This window comes from Oncorhynchus mykiss, chromosome 5 (assembly GCF_013265735.2).
Source record: "Oncorhynchus mykiss isolate Arlee chromosome 5, USDA_OmykA_1.1, whole genome shotgun sequence".
NCBI classification, from domain to species: Eukaryota; Metazoa; Chordata; class Actinopteri; order Salmoniformes; family Salmonidae; genus Oncorhynchus; species Oncorhynchus mykiss.
Window position 1 is genome coordinate 47,417,361 of NC_048569.1, and position 21,582 is coordinate 47,438,942.

The window sequence follows — 21,582 nt, forward strand, 5'->3', positions numbered from 1 at the left end:
ACCCAATGGACCCTAGTAAAAAGTAGTGAAAAGGGTGCCATTTCAGTCGCAGCCTAGATGCTGAGTTAATAGCAGGCCTGTAGTATAGCAGAGCAGCCTGAGGACGCCAGACCAGACTGTGAATGCATCCAAAATGGCACACTTTCCCCAATATAGTGCACTACTTCTGACCAGGGCTCTGGTCAGAAGTAGTGCACTATGTAGGGAATAGGGTGTAATTTGGGATGAAGATTAAGATACTTAACATAACTGTACAGTTTTCTCTGCTCTGCTTTGGCTCTTTTTCCTCTGAAGGGGTTGCTGCCCAAATTACTGGGTACACTCTGCCGGCCCAGAAAGATGAAAGGATTGGGGGGGGGGGGGGGGGCAAAATGACTGTGAGGGGGCTCTGTTCCAGATTTTTTGTATTTTTCCTAGTTAACTTTTAACCATTGAATGTCTGACTTTCTCAGAGGATAGGCTACAACACTGAATAATTGCTGAACGTGTGTGTGTGTGTATCTGTGTAAATAGTTTACTGTCAGTCCTCTGCCGTTTATACTTTATCTTTATCAGTTTGTTTGTAATTAGGCCATGGTGGTATAAGAATTGAGAGGAAGTTGAGATGCAAAAGTAAAGTTGTGAAAAAAGCCCTCCCACTTTTTCCTTTGCTCTTTCTCGCTCTCCCTCTCTGCCTGGCTGAATCCCCCTCCCCTGCTTAGGAGTCAGGTTTCTGTGGGATAGAGATACGGAGGCAGGGATGGGGATAGAGATGGGAGGCACGCTAAGGGGGTCGGAGGGAAACCAGAGCTGAACGATACACTCTTTACGCTCGGGGGGGGGGGGGGGACTCTAAACCTTCTGAGAGGCGTTGCTGTTCAACCAGTCACATAGCTGCCGTTGTTGTCCATTTACAGCTTTTTCTGTACCTGCAGAAGACCACTTAGTTTTCCTCTAAAAGGAACTTCTTTACCTCATGTACTGTGCTGCTGTACTTGGGGAATGAAGACTTGTACTTTTGAGTCACTGCTGCTTCTCGTTGCTGTGTGTTTTATTGGCCCCCTCGCTCCCCTTTAATCAAACCCATTCCTATGCGCAGAGGGGAGAGGAGAGCAGCTCTCATAGCCTGCCTCCCAAATGGCACCCTATTCCCTGTAGTTCACTACCAAAAGTAGTGCACTGTAAAGGGAATAGGGGGACATTCAAGACACAGCCCTTGTCCTAGCATGGTTTTATACTGCCTTTCAAAGATAGGCCAAATTTCTTCATGGTTCCCCTCTCTTGGATATTAAACCTATTACTTATAATTTCCTCTGGTAGAATGAGGGAACGGCCATAAAACAATGATTAGGACAGATTTACCGTCCACTTGACGCCAGCACATTGTTAGTTGGCCTGTAAGGAAAATACAAGGCTCCAGACCGAAGATAACCATTAAGGCTTGTATAAACAGAGTTTGGATGGCGTGTGCGTGTGCACGCGCGCGTGTGTGCGTCCTGGTGCTTGGGCTGGTTGCTTTTCTTGTGCGAATTCCAGAAATTCCGGTACTGTTTTCTTGGATGATTATTGTGAAAGGAAGGATGCAACAAGCGGTATTTGGCAGCCGAAGTAACATATTTCCTTTTGTGCACTGTGGTGTTGATTGTACTTTTGACTCATAGGGCTTTGTAGTTGCACATATTGTGAAATGTCTACAGTATTTAGTCAGAGTTGGAAGTTGTAAAACAGTTTTGTTTGTCTTTCATCTCCCTTGTATCATTACTTTTATTGAGTAGTTGGTGTTTGATAAGACTTCCTCTCCCAGCTCTCAGCCACTGCATCACCATGCTGGTTAAAAGCCAGATTTGTTTTCCTGTTGACTCACTAATGGAAGTCAATCTTGGCCAGTCTGCTTCCTCTCTATCTTCTACCCTCATCTCGTCTTTTATCCCTCTATCTTCTACCCTCATCTCGCCTTTTATCCCTCTATCTTCTACCCTCATCTCGCCTTTTATCCCTCTATCTTCTACCCTCATCTCACCTTTTATCCCTCTATCTTCTACCCTCATCTCGCCTTTTATCCCTCTATCTTCTACCCTCATCTCACCTTTTATCCCTCTATCTTCTACCCTCATCTCGCCTTTTATCCCTCTATCTTCTACCCTCATCTCGTCTTTTATCCCTCTATCTTCTACCCTCATCTCGCCTTTTATCCCTCTATCTTCTACCCTTATCTCGCCTTTTATCCCTCTATCTTCTACCCTCATCTCACCCTTTATCCCTCTATCTTCTACCCTCATCTCACCTTTTATCCCTCTATCTTCTACCCTCATCTCACCTTTTATCCCTCTATCTTCTACCCTCATCTCGCCTTTTATCCCTCTATCTTCTACCCTCATCTCACCTTTTATCCCTCTATCTTCTACCCTCATCTCGCCTTTTATCCCTCTATCTTCTACCCTCATCTCACCTTTTATCCCTCTATCTTCTACCCTCATCTCGCCTTTTATCCCTCTATCCTCATCTGTCCTATCATCTTTCCTTACGAATGACTCATTTTAAACGAGTGAAATATGTTATTTGTCAACTGTTGTATCTTCAGTCCAGTGTTGTAACCATCCTCTCTCGTTCTCTCCTCTTATAGATTCCCAGGCTCTCCAGGAGTCGGGTGACAGATCCCACTGGTGTGTGGTTGCGTACTGGGAGGAGAAGACACGCGTGGGGCGCCTCTACTCGGTCCAGGAGCCTTCCCTGGACATCTTCTACGACCTACCTCAGGGGAACGGCTTCTGCCTGGGCCAGCTCAGCTCCGACAACAAGAGCCCGCTAGTTCAAATGGTGCGGACCAAGATCGGCTACGGCATCCAGCTGAGTCGCGAGCCCGACGGGGTGTGGGTGTACAACCGCAGCTGCTACCCCATCTTTATCAAGTCGGCCACACTGGACAATCCCGACTCGCGGACTTTACTGGTGCATAAAGTGTTCCCCGGATTCTCCATTAAGGCCTTTGACTTTGAGAAGGCAGACAGCCTGCAGAGGCCTAACGATCACGAGTTCACACAGCAGCCGAGGACTGGGTTTACTGTACAGATCAGCTTTGTGAAGGGCTGGGGTCAGTGCTACACAAGACAGTTTATTAGTAGCTGCCCCTGTTGGTTGGAGGTTATATTCAACAACCAATAGCAGCAATGGATTAACCTTCCTCTCCCGAGGAGTGTACCGAGGACACGGACTAGTCCTTTACTTATGCTTTTTTTTTTTCTCTCTCAGAAGACAGAAGTTTGAAAAAAAATAAAAGATGTTTAAAGAAAAAAGAAGAGACAAGCAAACCCCAATGAACTTGTTTAATATGACAAATTACTCTAAGATTGAATTAAAGTGAAATAAAAAGCGAAAATGTATTTTATGTTATATATAAATATATTATTACTTGTAAATATGAAGACGTTTTATATGCATCATTATTTATGTATTGTGCAATGTGTTGATGAGAAAAAATGAAATAAGATGCACTTTGCTTAATATAAATGCAAACAAAGAAATGCCAAAATAAAAATATGAATAAATGTTTCTACTGGCGTTTATTTGCTGTGGGTGTACTGTAGGTACCAAGGGAAATGCAAATGTTCTTATATGATAATGTCTTCCACTGTAGGACCAAAAGAGGCTGAAATGAGTAGCTGACATACACTACAATTGCCAGTTGTCACTTAACAGTAATTTGGATTTGGTAAGGCAACTAAATATTGACAGACCCCTATCCAACATGACACAATCCACCTGCCTAACCATGTCATTGTAAACAGCGTCAACAAATTGTGGTTTATTTTCTCTTCTTCTACTGGTTGTTTTCTGAAGAATTCATGTTCTCTCCTTCCTCTCTTATTAACCAACCTAAGCCCTATACTACGTACCTGGTTTGAGGAGTTAGTAAAGTACATTTTGGCGAACTCGGGATAACTGGTACCTTACCGTAGCCAGGTCATTTCTATGGCAACGAATCCTTCAGAACCTAGAAAGGCTAACTTCATATCAGAGGCTGGTGGGAGGAGCTATTGGAGGACGGACTCATTGTAATGGCTGGAATGGAACAAATGGAACTCAATTCCAGCCATTACAACGAGCCCGTCCTCCTATAGATCGCTCTCTGAACTCCTTTTATCCTGAATGACGCGTCTTGAGCCGTGTGTTGAGGACCAATGAAATAAGATTCCCTCCCTCTCGCAAAAATTGCGTCATCACGCAAACATTGAGTCGTCATCCTCTTCGTTTGAGGAAGACAACGGATCATATTTTAATGCGTTTTGTGTATGAAAATAGTCATGTTAAAATACCTATCACATCAAACGTTTAGTAATGACAGAGTGCATTTGGAACTTCGCACACAGTAACACTTGTATTAATACAATTGTTTTATCGATAGGAGTGGTGGAAAAAAACATGCTTGTGCATTGATAAGCACACTGAAGGCGGCATTAACAATAAGTCATCAAATCAGGATGCATTTCAACAAGCTTATTATTGAAATACCCATAGTCTGCGGAATTAACAAATGAAAATGTGCCACTGACACGCCCATGGATTGATGTTTCAGTATTGTCTCAGTGAAGGGTTCGGCAAGCCACGTGCGACATGCACATGCAGTTACAAGCCTGCTTGAGTTAGCGGCAGGCGGTCGGAACAATATCCACCGTCATAGTACGGATGAAGCCGGAGCTGGAATGTGAAGCTGGCTCGCTTTAGAAAACCCCGAGTAGATCTAGTTTCAATCATAGTATACCCCTCTGCTCTGATGACATCACAGGAAGGAAGCCATAATAATGACATACAGGAGCCTATAAAAGTAACAGGCACTTAAAACACTGTCTGTGTCTGGCTGGCAGAGCAGTCTGACAACCAACACAACAGCATGCAGGGCTGTGCAGTGCTGCCCAGCTCTCTCTTAACTAGTGTGTGTGTGCCCGGCTCCTAGCTAACAGATGGCATGTAATTAGTGTTTTCCTTCAGCTAAAAGAGAACTTAATGACTCTGAGAGTCTCTTTACAAAGAGAGAAACACTAATGAAGGACTTTCAGAGTTACAAGGTGAGACTCATAGATTGGTTCAGCAGATTCAAATTTGCACAAATGTGCTATTTAGCTGTGGAAGTGAAGAAATTCAAGTGTAGGAGAAAACACACATTTCTCCAAAACAAACTGTAGCCTACACTGCCTGAAATAAAAAACTGTAGCCCACCCTCCTTTCATTTTTGCCTTAAGTAACCTTCTGTAACCATATAAAACGTAACATATCATACTAATTTGAGTGTCCCGGATTTACAGTGTCTTCGCAAAGTATTCAGACTCTTGACTTTTTCCACGTTTTGTTTTACAATACAGCCTTATTCTGAAATAGATTTTAAAAATCTGCACACCCCATAATGACAAAGCAAAAACTTAATTCATTTTAAATTCATTTTTTATTTATAAAAAAATATCATATTTACATGAGTATTCAGACCATCAAGTCTTCTTGGGTATGACTACCACCTTGGCACACCTGTATTTGGGGAGTCCCCCTCATTCTTCTCTGCGGATCTTCTCAAACTCTTGTCAGGTTCGATGGGGAGCATTGCTGCACAGCTATTTTCAGGTCTCTCCAGAGATGTTCGATCGTGTTCAAGTCCGGGCTTTGGCTGGGCCACTCAAGGAGATTCAGAGACCTGTCCCGAAGCCACTCCAGCGTTGCCTTGGCTGTGTGCTTAGGGTCGTTGTCCTGTTGAAAGGTGAACCTGCGCCCCCGTCTGAGTGTCTGAGTGCTCTGGAGCAGGTTTTCATTAAGGATCTCTCTTTACTTTGCTCCGTTTATCTTTGCCTCAATCCTGACTAGTCTCCCTGCCACTGAAAAACATTATTTATTTCATTTATATTATTTAACCTCTATTTCCACCATCATAGTACGGATGAAGCCGGAGCTGGAATGTGAAGCTGGCTCGCTTTAGAAAACCCCGATTAGATCTAGTTTCAATCATAGTATACCCCTCTGCTCTGATGACATCACAGGAAGGAAGCCATAATAATGACATACAGGAGCCTATAAAAGTAACAGGCACTTAAAACACTGTCTGTGTCTGGCTGGCAGAGCAGTCTGACAACCAACACAACAGCATGCAGGGCTGTGCAGCGCCACATTGAGATTAGAAATATATTTTGCAAGAGAGCCATTACACATTACAATAAAAAAACAGAATAAAGCATACATGTGTATAAAGCAATATAATTCAGCACAATAAACAAAAATAAACATTTAATAAAAGCATTCACATTCAACTACATAGAGGTCCTCAATCAATCATTTCAACTGCCATAGTGGCACAAGTACATCTAGCTGCAGTGGAATCTGTATATTGTTCCACAAATTAGGGGCAAAAAAAAACAAACGCAGATTTCCCAAATGTGTGGAGACTGGAGAGATCTCTAGTGTCATCCATTCCTGTGAACGGATTTGGTAACTTGTGATTCTTATCTTAATTAATGATGTCACATATAGAGTGAGTTTCTGTAAGATGACTTTGTAAATAAAAAGAGAACGCAGGATGGGATCATTTTATACAGACTACAATGATGAGTCCTAAAATTGTCCCCTGTTATAAAACGTATTGCTGAATGGCAGACTGCGTCCAAGGTTTTAAAACAGAGGTTGCCGCATGCATGTAAACAACATCGCCAAAATCCTATACAGGGAGAAGCGTTGTTTGTACCATCTTTGTTCTATTTTTAATACTAAGGCATGATTTATTTCGATATGAAAAAGCAATCTTGGATCTTAGCTTCTTAGTCAGATTTTCTATATTTGTTACGAAGGTCAACCTGTCATCAATCCAGACACCCAGGTACTTATATTGAGAAACGAGCTCAATTTGGGCTCCATTTATAGCGTAGATATGCAGGTCCTCAGGGTCAACATTTTGTGACCTAGAGAACAGCATGAGCTTGGTTTTACTTGTATTTAACACTAATTTAATATCTGTAAGTGATTTCTGAATTTAATCAAAGTCATGCTGAAGTACACGAATGGCCTGCTGCACTGAGGTGGCACAGGAATACAAGACGGTGTCATCTGCATAGAGATTAATGTTACAAGTAACAGTGTTTCCTATCTCATTAATATGCAAAGTGAACCATAATGGACCCAAAATCAAACCCTGAGGAACACCTTTTTGAATCTCAAGAAATTCAGATTTAACCCCATCTATGAAGATGGCCTGAGTTCTGTCGCTAAGATAATTCAGAAACCATAAACAGGCTGTATATCCCAGGCCTACTCTTGATTATATCTTCAGCAAAGCAGAATGATAAACAGTGTCGAATGCCTTTGACAGGTCAATAAACAAGATAGCACAGCTCTTTTTAGCATCCAAGGCATTGACAGGAACATTAACAATTAGCATGGTTGCTATGCTATCAGGGTTTAGGTGTGGTGCCTAGGCCTAAACCCTGATTGGTTTATATTAAGAATACAATTATCAGATTAAAAGAACAAGGTTGTACAGTCGTGGCCAGAAGTTTTGAGAATGACACAAATATTCATTTTCACAAAGTTTGCTGCTTCAGTGTCTTTAGATATTTTTGTCATATGCTACTATGGAATACTGAAGTATAATTACAAACAAGTGTCAAAGGCTTTTATTGACAATTACATGAAGTTAATGTAAAGAGTCAATATTTGCAGTGTTGACCCTTCTTTTTCAAGACCTCTGCAATCCGCCCTGGCATGCTGTCAATTAACTTCTGGGCCACATCCTGTCTGATGTCAGTCCATTCTTGCATAATCAATGCTTGGAGTTTGTCAGAATATGTTGGTTTTTGTTTGTCCACCTGCCTCTTGAAGATTGACCACAAGTTCTCAATGGGATTAAGGTCTGGGGAGTTTCCTGGCCATGGACCCAAAATATCAATGTTTTGTTCCCCGAGCCACTTAGTTATCACTTTAGTTATCATGCTGGAAAAGGCATTGTTCGTCACCAAACTGTTCCTGGATGGTTGGGAGAAGTTGCTCTCGGAGGATGTGTTGGTACCATTCTTTATTCATTGCTGTGTTCTTAGGCAAAATTGTGAGTGAGCCCACTCCCTTGGCTGAGAAGCAACCCCACACATGAATGGTCTCAGAATGCTTTACTTTTGGCATGACACAGGACTGATCGTAGCGCTCACCTTGTCTTCTCCAGACAAGCTTTTTTCCAGATGCCCCAAACAATCGGAAAGGGGATTCATCAGAGAAAATTACTTTACCCCAGTCCTCAACAGTCCAATCCCTGTACCTTTTGCAGAATATCAGTCTGTCCCTGATGTTTTTCCTGGAGAGAAGTGACTTCTTTGCTGCCCTTCTTGACACCAGGCCATCCTCCAAAAGTCTTTGCCTCACTGTGCGTGCAGATGCACTCACACCTGCCTGCTGCCATTCCTGAGCAAACTCTGTACTGGTGGTGCCCGATCCCACAGCTGAATCAACTTTAGGAGACGGTCCTGGCGCTTGCTGTACTTTCTTGGGCGCCCCTGAAGCCTTCTTCACAACAATTGAACTGCTCTCCTTGAAGTTCTTGATGATCCGATAAATGGTTGATTTAGGTGCAATCTTACTGGCAGCAATATCCTTGCCTGTGAAGCCCTTTTTGTGCAAAGCAATGATGACTGCACGTGTTTCCTTGCAGGTAACCATCGTTGACAGAGGAAGAACAATGATTCCAAGCACCACCCTCCTTTTGAAGCTTCCAGTCTGTTATTCGAACTCAATCAGCATGACAGAGTGATCTCCAGCCTTGTCCTCGTCAACACTCAGACCTGTGTTAACGAGGGAATCACTGACATGATTGTGGCAGGGCTGAAATGCAGTGGAAATGTTTTTGGGTGATTCAGTTCATTTGCATGAAAAAATAGGGACTTCTGACATCTGATCCCTCTTCATAACAATCTGGAGTATATGCAAATTGCCATCATACAAACTGAGGCAGCAGACTGTGAAAATTAATATTTGTTTCATTCTCAAAACTTTTGGCCACGACTGTACATTAACCAAGTATTCAAGAATCTTAGCTAAACAAGGTAGTCTTGAAATGGGTTGATAGTTGTCAAGATCATTTGTATCCCCACCCTTATGGAGTGGCAGCACATATGTGGATTTCCATGCTTTTGGAACACTTGTTATATTAAAAATATGGGCTACTGAGACAGCAATAAGGTGAGCTGCACACTTAAACAGACCAGGCTCCAGATGATCAGCCCCTGGGGATTTTTTTCTGTCTAACGTTAACAAAGCATCCCGGACCTCTTTTATCAGTGAATTTCCGAAAAGAAAACTCCTGACCAGCATTTTCAGTACCATTCAATAGATTTTCACCATCTACATCCAAACTACTCTTCTCAAGAGCTGGCTTTGAAAAACGTTAAGATATAAAGCCCGCAGAGATAAAATGGTGATTAAATGCATTAGTGACATCAATTTTGTCAGTAATAGGGCCAGAATCTAAATACATTTCTTGGGGGGAGAAGAAGAGACACAAACCTTCAGTGATTTAACAGCTTTCCAAAATTTTGCTGGGTTCCCTGTACATTCAGATAGTGTTTTAACATAATAATCTGATTTAGAATTTTTAACTAGTTTTACACACAGATTTCTCAATCGCCTGAAAGACTGCCCGTCTGGGCCCAGTCTGTGAATCTAGCTTTGGCCCAGGAAGCATCTCTCTACCATGCTTCACAGTAGGGATGGTGCCAGGTTTCCTCCAGACGTGACGGTTGGTATTCAGGCCAAAGAGTTTAATTTTGGGTTCATCATACCAGAGAATCTTGTTTCTCATGGTCTGAGAGTCTTTAGGTGCCTTTTGGCAAACTTCAAGTTGTAGAAACTTCTCAAGGATGATCAATGGAAACAGGATGCACCTGAGCTCAATTTCAAGTCTCATAGCATAGGGTCTGAATACTTATGTTAATAAGGTTTAAAAAAAAATCTAAAAACCTGTTTTCGCTTTTTCATTATGGGGTATTGTGTGTAGGTTGCTGAGATTTTTTATTTATTTAATCCATTTTACAATAAGGCTGTAACATAACAAAATGTGGAAAAAGTGAAGGGGTCTGAATACTTTCTGAATGCACTGTCCATTTACTGTTATGTCTAGTCTATGAGATCAGTGTTTGCTCAGCATCTAAAATAGCATCCTATTCCCTATATAGTGCACTACTTTTGACCACAGCCCTATGTAGGGAATAGAGTGCCATTTGAGATGCACCATAATGTCTAGACTACTGCTGTCTGTCAGATGAACGTCTACCCAAGGGATTACTAGAGTAAACCAACTGCACCAAATGGGACCCTAATTCCCTATACAGTGCATTACTTTTGACCAAAGCCCTATGCGATTCCATGTGGGTCCTGGTCAAAAGTAGTGCACTGCAAGTGGAATAGGGTACCATTTGAGACTCAGGCTAAACCTGATTTACCCACACTCACTGTCTCACCTAGGGACCTACATTCACCAAGACCCAGTTTCCACTAACTCCCACCAACCCCCGGAGAATGCTTTTAGAACTTTAGAAGGAAATAGAGCATTGATTCCGTTATAACCACAACACTGTTTGTTAATCCCGTTGTACGAGGAATGGAGTTGACCCCGGTCTGGATTCCCTTTTCTCTGGACCGAACAGAGAGGGTCTGGCGGTATAGGACTGGTGGGCTGAGTTTGCGGTATAGGGCTTGTACTGTGCATAGGGAATGAAAGCTGGAGCTAGGCTAGGGCCAGGGCTGGTGCTGGGCCTGAGGGATAGGTATGAGGCTGGGCTGCATGGGGCTGGAGCTAGGCTAGGGCCAGGGCTGGTGCTGGGCCTGAGGGATAGGTATGAGGCTGGGGCTACATGGGGCTGGGGCTAGAGCCAAGGCTAAAACTGGGGCTGAGGGTAGAACCAGGGCTTGGTGGGAGTCTATTCCTTGGCAGTAGTAGACTTCGGGCGGTGCCCTCACTAGCTGCTGTAGTTCCTGGCTTCAGCTAATTCTGGGGAGTGGTGGTGGCAGTGAGCTGGGGAGTGGTGGTGGCAGTGAGCTGGGGAGGGGTGGTGGCAGTGAGCTGGGGAGGGGTGGTGGCAGTGAGCTGGGGAGGGGTGGTGGCAGTGGGGAAAAAAGGAAACGGGAAAGGGGGATACCTAGTCAGTTGTACAATTGAATGCATTCAACTAAAATGTGTCTTCCACATTTAACCCAACCCGAGGAGTGGTGTCACAGCCTCACAAGACCCCGGCCCCAATTATTTATTTTTTATATAATTCCAGTTAAACTATTACTATTAGCTACCATTGTTGCCAGCTACTTTACTAATAGACTATACTAACACAACTACTACTTCTACTACTAATATTACCACTACTATTAATACTAGGATCTTAATTTGAGCCAGTTTGCTACAGCAGGAAAATAATCCTGCGCAACAAGAAATGTGAATTATTATGAGGATTATAACTCATGGACATTTTTGTAGGGGTTCATACATTTTTAGTCATGCAAAATCAAGTCTGAAAAGTGCAGCCTTTTTAAACCTCAAATATTTTACAAGTTTAAAATGTCCTACATTGCAGTTCTCCTGCAACAGGGGGATCAAATTACGGTCCTACATCTGTACTACTACTATTGTCACAACTATTACTACTGTTACTACAATTAGGGCAGCAGGTAGCCTAGTGGTTAGAGTGACGGGACAGCAACCAAAAGGTCACTGGTTCAAATACCTGAGCTGAAAATCTGTCAATGTTCCCTTGAGCAAGGCACTATACTCTAATTTGCTCCAGGGGTGCCGTACTAATACAGTTGACACCGTAAAAACAACACATTTTACTGCACATATCCAGTGTATGTGACAATAAGTTGTTATTTTTTTACTACTGCACACTACTAACCCTAATGCCTAACCTTAAATGAAGAACAAAAAGTGAATTTTTGCTTTAATAAAAGATACAATATAGCCAATTTTGACGTTGCAGCTGGCCTATCTAAGGGGAAATCACTAAATTCTGCTTTCAGGACAAGACTCATGACAATAAACATTAACCTACCTACTAATACTACTACTATCCCTAATTAAAATGGTTAGTCTACTAGTACTCTGAACACTGTACAAAGGAGCTCTCTAACAGTGTGTTGTTTGATAGCCATACATAGTGGCTCAACAGACAGACTGTTCTATACATACACTGGCTGGTCACTGCCAGCCAGACATCCAGGCACAGTGGCTCCACCATTCCAGAGACGTCACATCACAAGGGGTTTTTTCTCGGCACTCGCCTGGCCTTTCCCTGCAGTGGATCTCCAGACTGTGGCTCCAGTCTGCAGGCCATAACCAGGCCCCGGCCCATGTGTCACCCCAGTGCGACCACTGACAGAGGAGAGGAGTGTTCAGAGTGTTCCGAGCTCCAGACTGCAGCAGGAGCCAGGCCATGTTGATGAATGAGCTGGAGTTCCCCTGAGCTATGTCAGGTCGCTGGGCATGGGGCTGGAGGGGTGTGCGTGCGTGCTGTGTGGATACCTAAGTGAGTACACGTCTCTAGTTTGGCCCTGGCTAAGACCTAGGGTCTGGGTAGTGTTTTGGGACTCGGACAGGTCTGAGGCCCACAGAGACTATCTAAACAAACACAGGACCAGAGCTGCTTTCTCCAGGAACAGGGCACCCTGTCTGCTGCCCTGCGGAACCCAGCCTAGGACCCCTGGAGCTGAGGTGGGGAGAGAGGATGCAAGGGGGTGTGAAGGTGGAAATGGTGGGACAGTACAGTGAGGGTACTAGGGATCTGTTTGCTATTGTTAGTTTTCTGTGTGTGATGAGAAGGCAACTACTAGTCAGTCAGTTTTAGTCACTCATGACAGCAGTTCTCCTGACCTCCTCTCCCTGATGACTGTAGACTAACTTCCCTGCTGGAATCCACAATGGTGTCTGTAGGTACTGCTGGGTGGGCTACGCTCAGCCTTCACAAACGGACCCCTCCAATCAGCTCCATGCAGGTCTGCCTGGTGGGGGCCAGTCTGGAATGGTCAGTGAGGATGGGAGGTGCCAGTGCGGTGGGGTGATCATGGATTAGAGGGGGGGTTCTGCTGTTCGGGCACACAACATTTTTTCTGGAGGCAAGCCGAAGTTTGGAGCCGAAGTCTACACCCCTCCGTTGGTGATAGGTCAACAGTAGGGATTCTTCAATAAGGTCTTTGTTGTCATTCAACGGGATGACTTGTTTTCATGCACCTTTTTTCATTGAGAAAAACTGCACCAACATCTTAGTTAGATGTAAAATTGCGCGAGTAAGATCTCCTCGGCAAAAACATTAGAATTAATGACTTATCTTAGATTAATTCAGACTATACTGGCTACGGTGTCTCAAAATGGACAAACAAACTACTGCTGTTTTTTTTAAGCTAAGTATGCGATCACACTCGTTCGGCTAGGTGCCAGTCGTAAAACTGATGCATGTTGATACCTTTAGGTAGAGGTGTGTGTGTGTGTGTGTGTGTGTGTGTGTGTGTGTGTGTGTGTGTGTGTGTGTGTGTGTGTGTGTGTGTGTGTGTGTGTGTGTGTGTGTGTGTGTGTGTGTGTGTGTGTGTGTGTGTGTGTGTGTGTGTGTGTGTGGCTAGCATACCTCCCTGAGTACACGTCTCTGGGAGACACAAAGCCGACCCCATCTCCCTCCTTTCCCCATCGCCCATATCCCCCCCATCCCCCTCTTCCTCTCTTCCACCGGGGGAGAGATAAGGCACTTTACTGTCTGTCTGCTCAGTCTCAGCAGGGAAGGGGGGTGAGGTGGCCTGTTTACAAGGTGGGCGTGTTGCAAGTCTTGGAGAGGGGGAGGGAGGCAGCCACTTCAAGCATTCTTATGCTTAATTATTTCCCTAAGCTGCCCTGCAGTGGTATTCATAATGCTTTCTAATCCCCCCCCCAAAAAAACTAGGAGGGGTTCAGTTTAGTCATCAACTTAAACAAGCAAAATATCCCTCTGTTTGACTTCTTTGAACATTATGTGAAAGGTTGTGGTCTATCCCTTTAAAAAAAAAAAGTAGTATTTTTGGTGAATGATTTCCTCTTCTTTTCAAGCACACATATTTTGAAACTGCACACAAGGCAAGCAGACGAATCGACTGGGCTCTCTCTCTGGGACAGTGCCTTCAGAAAGTTTTCACACCCCTTGACTTTTTCCACATTTTTTTGTGTTACAGCCTGAACTTAAAATTGATTAAATTATCATTTTTGTCACTGGCCAACACACAATACCCCATAATGTCAAAGTGTCACTTTAAAAAAAAAAATTTGTACAAATTAATAAAAAATGAAAAGCTGAAATGTCTTGAGTCAAAAAGTATTCAACCCCTTTGTTATGCCAAGCCTAAATAAGTTCAGGAGTAAAAATGTGCTTAACAAGTCACATAATAAGTTGCATGGACTCACTCTGTGTGATTTTCAATGACTACATCATCTCTGTACCCCAAACATACAATTACCTGTAAGGTCCTTCAGTCGAGCAGTGAATTTCTAACACAGATTCAACCACAAAGACCAGGGAGGTTTTCCAATGCCTTACAAACAAGGGCACTTAATGGTAGATGGGTACAAAAAAATGCAGACGCTTTGGATGGCATATCAATACACCCAGTCATCACAAAGCTACAGATATCCTTTCTAACTCAGTTGCCGGAGAGGAAGGAAACCGCTCTGGGATTTCACCAATGGTGACTTTAAAATAGTTACAGAGTTTAATGGCTATGATAGGAGAAACTTAGGATGGATCAACAACATTGTGATTACTTCACAATGCTAACCTAATTAAAAGAGTGAAAATAAGAAAGTCTGTACAGAATAACATGCATACTGTTTGCGATTGGGGCAAATCCAAGACAACACTCTTCATAATTTCATGCATGGTCGTGGTTGTATCATGTTATGGGCATGCTTGTCATTGGCAAGGAAAGGGGAGTTTTTTATGACAAAAATAAACAGAACATAGTTAAGCACAGGCAAAATCCAAGATGAAAACCTGGTTCAGTCTGCTTACCAAACAGACACTGGGAGAAAAATTCACCTTTCAGCAGGAAAATAACCCAAAACACAATGCCAAATAATGTGCAAAATATTGACTGTAGTTGCTTACCAAGATGACATTAAATGTTCCTGCGTGACCTGGTTACAGTTTTGACTTAAATTGTCTTGAAAATCTATGGCACGACTTAACAATGATCAACTACCAATTTGGCAGAGCTTGATTCTTTTTTCAAAGAATAATGTGCAATTATTGAACATTCTAGGTGTCCAAAGCTTTTAGAGATTTAACCAGAAAGACTCACAGCTGTTATCACTGCTAAAGGTGATTCTAACATGTACTGTACTGACGGGGGTTGAACACTTACCTAATCAATATACATTAGTGTTTCATTTTTATATTTTACAAATGTTAGAATTTGTAAAATAGAGAAGTTTGTGTAGATAGATTGACAACAAAAAAAGACAATTAAATACACTTGAATCCCACTTTGTTACACAACAAAATGTGCAAAAAGTCAAGAGGGTGAATAATTTCTGAAGGCACTGTATGTCCAACAAGGGCCCAGCCAGGCTGTGCTGCAGCACTAGGAGTGAGTTAGCCACAGAACTGGGTTCAAATAGTATTTGAAATACTTTGAGAATTTCCTTGACCCTGCCTGTAGAGACAGATGGCTGGGTTTTGCCCTTGTGAGGTTATTCCATTTGAACGCTACATATCCATTTTCAGAAATGTTTGTAAATTAGCTTTTATTGTTAAAGGGAAATTTCAACATGTTTCGACATCATATTGATAATCTCCAGCAGCACCCCAACATCAACACATGAAAATGGCACGTTCCTTTAAAAAAAAAAAATTGAGTAATATTTTACACACACATGAAGGTACCCATAAACAATCATTTCTGATGAAAAAACACAAATGTGAAAAATTTGTTTAAATAGCATTTTGGAAATCAACTCTTAATTTGTCTATTGATCCAGGTAAGATCAATCAAGCACAGAGAAATTATTTCTAAAGATGTCAAATACTGTTTGAACCCAGGTCTGTTTGGCTAAGGGTTCTGGAGTAGTCAGAAGAGAGAGGGTGGGGTTGTCATTAACTCAGCGTAGGCCAAACATCTAGCCCAGCTTCCTTTTCCCAGCCAGTGTGACTGTGTGTGTGTGTGTGCTTGCGTATGTATGTGTGCGTCAGTGGAGGCTGGGAGACCAACAAATGCAACATTAAAACATGTATTAAATACATTTATAGTCAAATATTATGGGGAATGGGAATGAGAGGGCTACTTCCACAGTGTTGGGAAGGGATCACAGCAGTGACAGGGGTTGAGGTGTTCAGAGGCTTCAAGGCAGGACAGGCTCACCACGGATGGATGGTGTTGGAGAAGAGCTCAACTTGTCCACTGAGGGCAGGAAAGGATTAGACTGGGAAGTCCAAAAACAATAACACAACAGTTAGACAAATTAGTTTGTCCAAGCAAGGATTAAAATCACATTGATATGTCATAATGTGATTGTGTTTGTGTATGTGATTGACTCTACATAGAGTAATGAGAGAACATTTAGGGCCTACTCACAGAGCTTGGAAAGGAAACATTGAAACATTCAGTGGATGAAAGGGCACATGAGACACATGGCTTAAGTTCTTATCAGAGAGTTGACACTGGTAGTGGAGTGGCCATTAATCAGGGAAACGGAGATACAAATAGCAGATACATTCCATTACAGCAGCGCCATCATAGGTTTGGGCAACAAGTTTCTCCATGAAGTTAAACGCAGACATCTCAGAATTCACGAAGTCAAACACAGACTGTGTGTGTGTATGCATGAGAAAGACAGAGACAAACAGGGACTGAATGGAACAACTATGACTCATGTTGGAAGACGGCGATCCACTGATAATGAATGGACTTATGGAATCCTCCTGACAGGGCTGGTGTAACTGAGTCAGGTTTGTAGGCCTCCTTGCTCGCAAACGCTTTTTCAGTTCTGCCCACACATTTTCTATAGGCTTGAGGTCAGGGCTTTGTGATGCCACGATTTTGGAAGTATGCTTGGGGTCATTGTCCATTTGGAAGACCCATTTGCGACCAAGCTTTAACTTCCTGACTGATGTCTTGAGATGTTGCTTCAATATATCCACATAATTTTCCTACCTCATGATGAAATCTATTTTGTGAAGTGCAGCAGTCCCTCCTGCAGCAAAGCACCCCCACAACATGATTCTGCCACCCCTGTGCTTCACGGTTGGGATGTTGTTCTTCGGCTTGCAAGCCTCCCCCTTTTTCCTCCAAACATAACAATGGTCATTATGGCCAAACAGTTCTATTTTTGTATCATCAGACCAGAGGACATTTCTCCAAAAAGTACCATCTTTGTCCTCATGTGCAGTTGTAAAACGTAGTCTGTTTTTTTATGGCGAGTTTGGAGCAGTGGCTTCTTCCTTGCTGAGCAGCCTTTCAGTTTATGTTGATATAGGACTTGCTTTACTGTGGATATGGATACTCTTGTACCTGTTTCCTCCAGCATCTTCACAAGGTCTTTTGCTGTTGTTCTGGGATTGATTTGCACTTTTCGCACCAAAGTACATTCATCTCTAGGAGACAGAACTCATCGCCTTCCTGAGCGGTATGACGGCTGCGTGGTCCCATGGTGTTTATACTTGTGTAATATTGTTTGTACAAATGAACGTGGTACCTTCAGGCATTTGAAAATTGCTCCCAAGGATGAACCAGACTTGTGGAGGTCTATAATTTATTTTCTTTTGAGGTCTGGCTGATTTCTTTTGATTTTCCCAATGAGGCACTGAGTTTGAAGGTAGGCCTTGAAATACATCCACAGGTACACCTCCAATTGACTCAAATTATGTCAATTAGCCTATCAGAAGCTTCTATAGCCGTGACATAATTTTCTGGAATTTTCTAAGCTGTTTAAAGGCAGTCAACTTAGTGTATGTAAACTTCTGACCCACTGGAATTGTGATACAATGTGTTAAGTGAAATAATCTGTCTGTAAACAATTATTGAAAAAATGTATTGTGCCATGCACAAAGTAGATGTCCTAACCGACTTGTCAAAATTACAGTTTGTTGACAAGAAATTTGTGGAGTGGTTGAAAGACGAGTTTTAATGACTCCGACCTAAGTGTATGTAAACTTCCGACTTCAACTGTATATGTACAGTGCCTTGCAAAAGTATTCACCCCCCTTGGCGTTTTTCCTATTTTGTTTCATTACAATCTGTAATTTAAATGGATTTTATTTGGATTGCATGTAATGGACATACACAAAATAGTCCAAATTGGTGGAGTGAAATGGAAAAAAAAATGCTTGTTTCAAAACAATTATTCAAAATAAAAAACGGAAAAGTGGTGCTTGCATAGTTATTCACCCCCTTGGCTATGGAGCCCCTAAATAAGATCTGATGCAACCAATTACCTTCAGATGTCACATAATTAGTTAAATAAAGTCCACCTGTGCGCAATCTAAGTGTCACATGATCTGTCACATGATCTCAATATATATACACCTGTTCTGAAAGGCCCCAGAGTCTGCAACACCACCAAGCAAGCGGCACTATGAAGACCAAGGAGCTCTCTAAACAGGTCAGGGACAAAGTTGTGGAGAAGTGTACTGTAGTGTATTTATAAGTGTACTTATAACCCAGGGTTGGGTTATAAAAAAATATCTGAAACTTTGAACATCCCACCCCCCACCACCATTAAATCCATTATTAAAAAATGAAAGAATATGGCACCACAACAAACCTGCCACCAGAGAGGGCCACCCATCAAAACTCACGGACCAGGCAAGGAGGGCATTAATCAGAGAGGCAACAAAGAGAACAAACATAACCCTGAAGGAGCTGCAAATCTCCACAGTGGAGATTGGAGTAGGACCACTTTAAGCCATACACTTCACAGAGCTGGGCTTTACGGAAGAGTGGCCAAGAAAAAAAGCCATTGCTTAAAGAAAAAAATAAGTTTGTTGTTCTCCAAAAGGCATATGGGAGACTCCCCAAACATACAGAAGAAGGTACTCTGGTTAGATGAGACTAAAATTGAGCTTTTTGGCTATCAAGGAAAATGCTATGTCTTGCGCAAACCCAACACCTCTCATCACCCCGAGAATAACATCCCCACAGTGAAGCATGGTGGTGGCAGCATCATGCTGTGGGGATGTTTTTCATCGGCAGGGACTGGGAGACTAGTCAGAATTGAAAGAATATGGATGGGGCAGGGAAATTCTTGAGGGTAACCTGTTTCAGTGTTCCAGAGATTTGAGACTTGAATGTACCTTCCGGCAGGTCAATGACCCTAAGCATACTGCTAAAGCAACACTCGAGGTTTAATGGGAAACATTTAAATGTCTTTGGATTGCCTAGTCAAAGCCCAGACCTCAATTCAATTGAGAATCTGTGGTATGACTTAAAGATTGCTGTATACCAGCAGAACACATCCAACTTGAAGGAGCTGGAGCAGTTTTGCTTTGAAGAATGTGCAAAAATCCCAGTGGCTAGATGTGCCAAGCTTATAGAGACATACTCCAAGAGATTTGCAGCTGTAATTGCTGCAAAAGGTGGCTCTACAAAGTATTGACTTTGGGGGGATGAATAGTTATGCACACTCAAGTTTTCCATTTTTTTGTCTTATTTCTTGTTTGTTTCACAATAAAAAAAATATTTTGCATCTTCAAAGTGGTAGGCATGTTGTTTAAATCAAATTATAAATCCCCCCCAAAATAATTTTCATTCCAGGTTGTAAGGCAACAAAATAGGAAAAATGCCAAGGGGGTGAATCCTTTCACAAGCCACTGTAGGAGCTAGGTATTATGTATGTACACTGAGTGTACAAAACATTGGGAACACCTTCCTAATATTGAGTTGCACCCCCCTTTGCCCCCAGAACAGCCTCAATTCGTCAGGGAATGGACTCCAACAACAACGTCCACACAAGATGGCATCAACACTGTTTGTGAATATTATTAACAATTTTTTTAACCAGGCAAGTCATTTATGAACAAATACTTATTTACAATGACGACCTACCGGGGAACAGAACGGCAAATTTTTACCTTGTTAACTCAGGGATTCCATCCAGTAACCTTTCGGTTACTGGCCCAACGCTCTAACCATTAGGCTACCTGCTGCCCCCAATGACTGGGAAAACAGACTATCTAGAGGGACAATCGAGGAGGAATTACATCGTTGTGGATGGCAAACCAGAGTCTTCACGTGAGAACTAGGCCGAGTCTGAGGAGAAAGTAAGAAAAATTATCACTGAAAAGCTGCAGATGGCCTCCCGGGTGGCGCAGTGGTTAAGGGCGCTGTACTGCAGCGCCAGCTGTGCCATCAGAGTCCCTGGGTTTGCGCCCAGGCTCTGTCGTAACCGGCCGCGACCAGGAGGTCCGTGGGGCGACGCACAATTGGCCTAGCGTCGTCCGGGTTAGGGAGGGATTGGTCGGTAGGGATCTCCTTGTCTCATCGCGCACCAGCGACTCCTGTGGCGGGCCGGCCGCAGGGCGCGCTAGCCAAGGTTGCCAGGTGCACGGTGTAGCCTCCGACACATTGGTGCGGCTGGCTTCCGGGTTGGATGCGCGCTGTGTTAAGAAGCAGTACGGCTGGTTGGGTTGTGTATCGGAGGACGCATGACATTCAGCCTTCGTCTCTCCCGAGCCCGTACGGGAGTTGTAGCGATGAGACAAGATAGTAGCTACTACAACAATTGGATACCACGAAATTGGGGAGAAAAAGGGGTAAAATAAATAAATAAATAAAAAGAAAAAAAAGAAAAGAAAAAAAGAAAAGAAAAAAAGAAAAGCTGATGGATCATAGTCAGATTGAGCTGGAGCGTGTCCACAGTTCTGGAAAACCTATAACCAGCCCAGGTGACATACCCAGGCCAATAGGGGTTAAGGTCAAGATGGCTGTTCTGGAGAGAGCCAATAACTTGAGAGGAACCAACATCTTCCTTAACGAGCACTACTCGAGAGCATGTGGCCTTACATCTGCCACAACAGGCTCATTGTCCACCCTCCTTCCCAAAAGACTGGAAGGAGTGAGAGAGCCTAACTTCCGGGTCTGTAGCTAAAGCCTCGCATCACACGCACATACACACACCAACTGACACTCACAAGTGCCTGATTGACTGACTCTATTTTTCTTGTCATGCTTTTTTCCCCTTCAAATCTCCGATAACCTACCAAGGAAAGGGCCAATAGCCCATTTTAATGTATGTAGCCTTAGAAATAAGGTTGATTAAATCAATAACTTGCTAAAATCAGATAGCATTCGTATATGGCCATCTGCGAGACTCTCTTAGATCATTTATTTTATGCAGTAGCAATACAGGGATATACTGTAACATCTACAGAGAGACAGGAATGCCGAAGGTGGAGGTGTTGCTGTATATGTTTAGCGCCATATTCCTGTAAAGCTTCGAGAGGATCTGATGTCTAATGTTGTTGAAGTGTTATGGTTACACGTAGGGCTGTGGCAGTCACGAAATTTCATCAGCCGGCGACTGTCAAGCAAATAACTGTCGTCTCATGGTAATTGGCCGTTAATTAACATAAACACATGTAGCAATAAACAGAA

The 21,582-nt window shown here is 42.9% G+C and overlaps 1 protein-coding gene and 1 long non-coding RNA gene across 2 annotated transcripts in view; both read left to right on the top strand.

The window, feature by feature from the left end:
* The window catches only part of LOC118964614, a 1,698-nt gene extending 1,049 nt beyond the window's left edge, over positions 1–649 (top strand). Inside the window, exon 2 of the long non-coding RNA XR_005051751.1 lies at positions 1–649. This exon is cut by the window's left edge and continues 242 nt beyond it. This is a non-coding gene — a long non-coding RNA (uncharacterized LOC118964614).
* LOC101268922 (Smad7) overlaps positions 1–3,528 on the top strand; it is a 24,877-nt gene extending 21,349 nt beyond the window's left edge. The window contains 1 exon segment of the mRNA NM_001281336.1: positions 2,603–3,528. Coding sequence (NP_001268265.1) covers positions 2,603–3,141 — 539 coding nt within the window. The 3' untranslated portion in view covers positions 3,142–3,528.
* Positions 3,529–21,582: the final 18,054 nt, after the last annotated feature.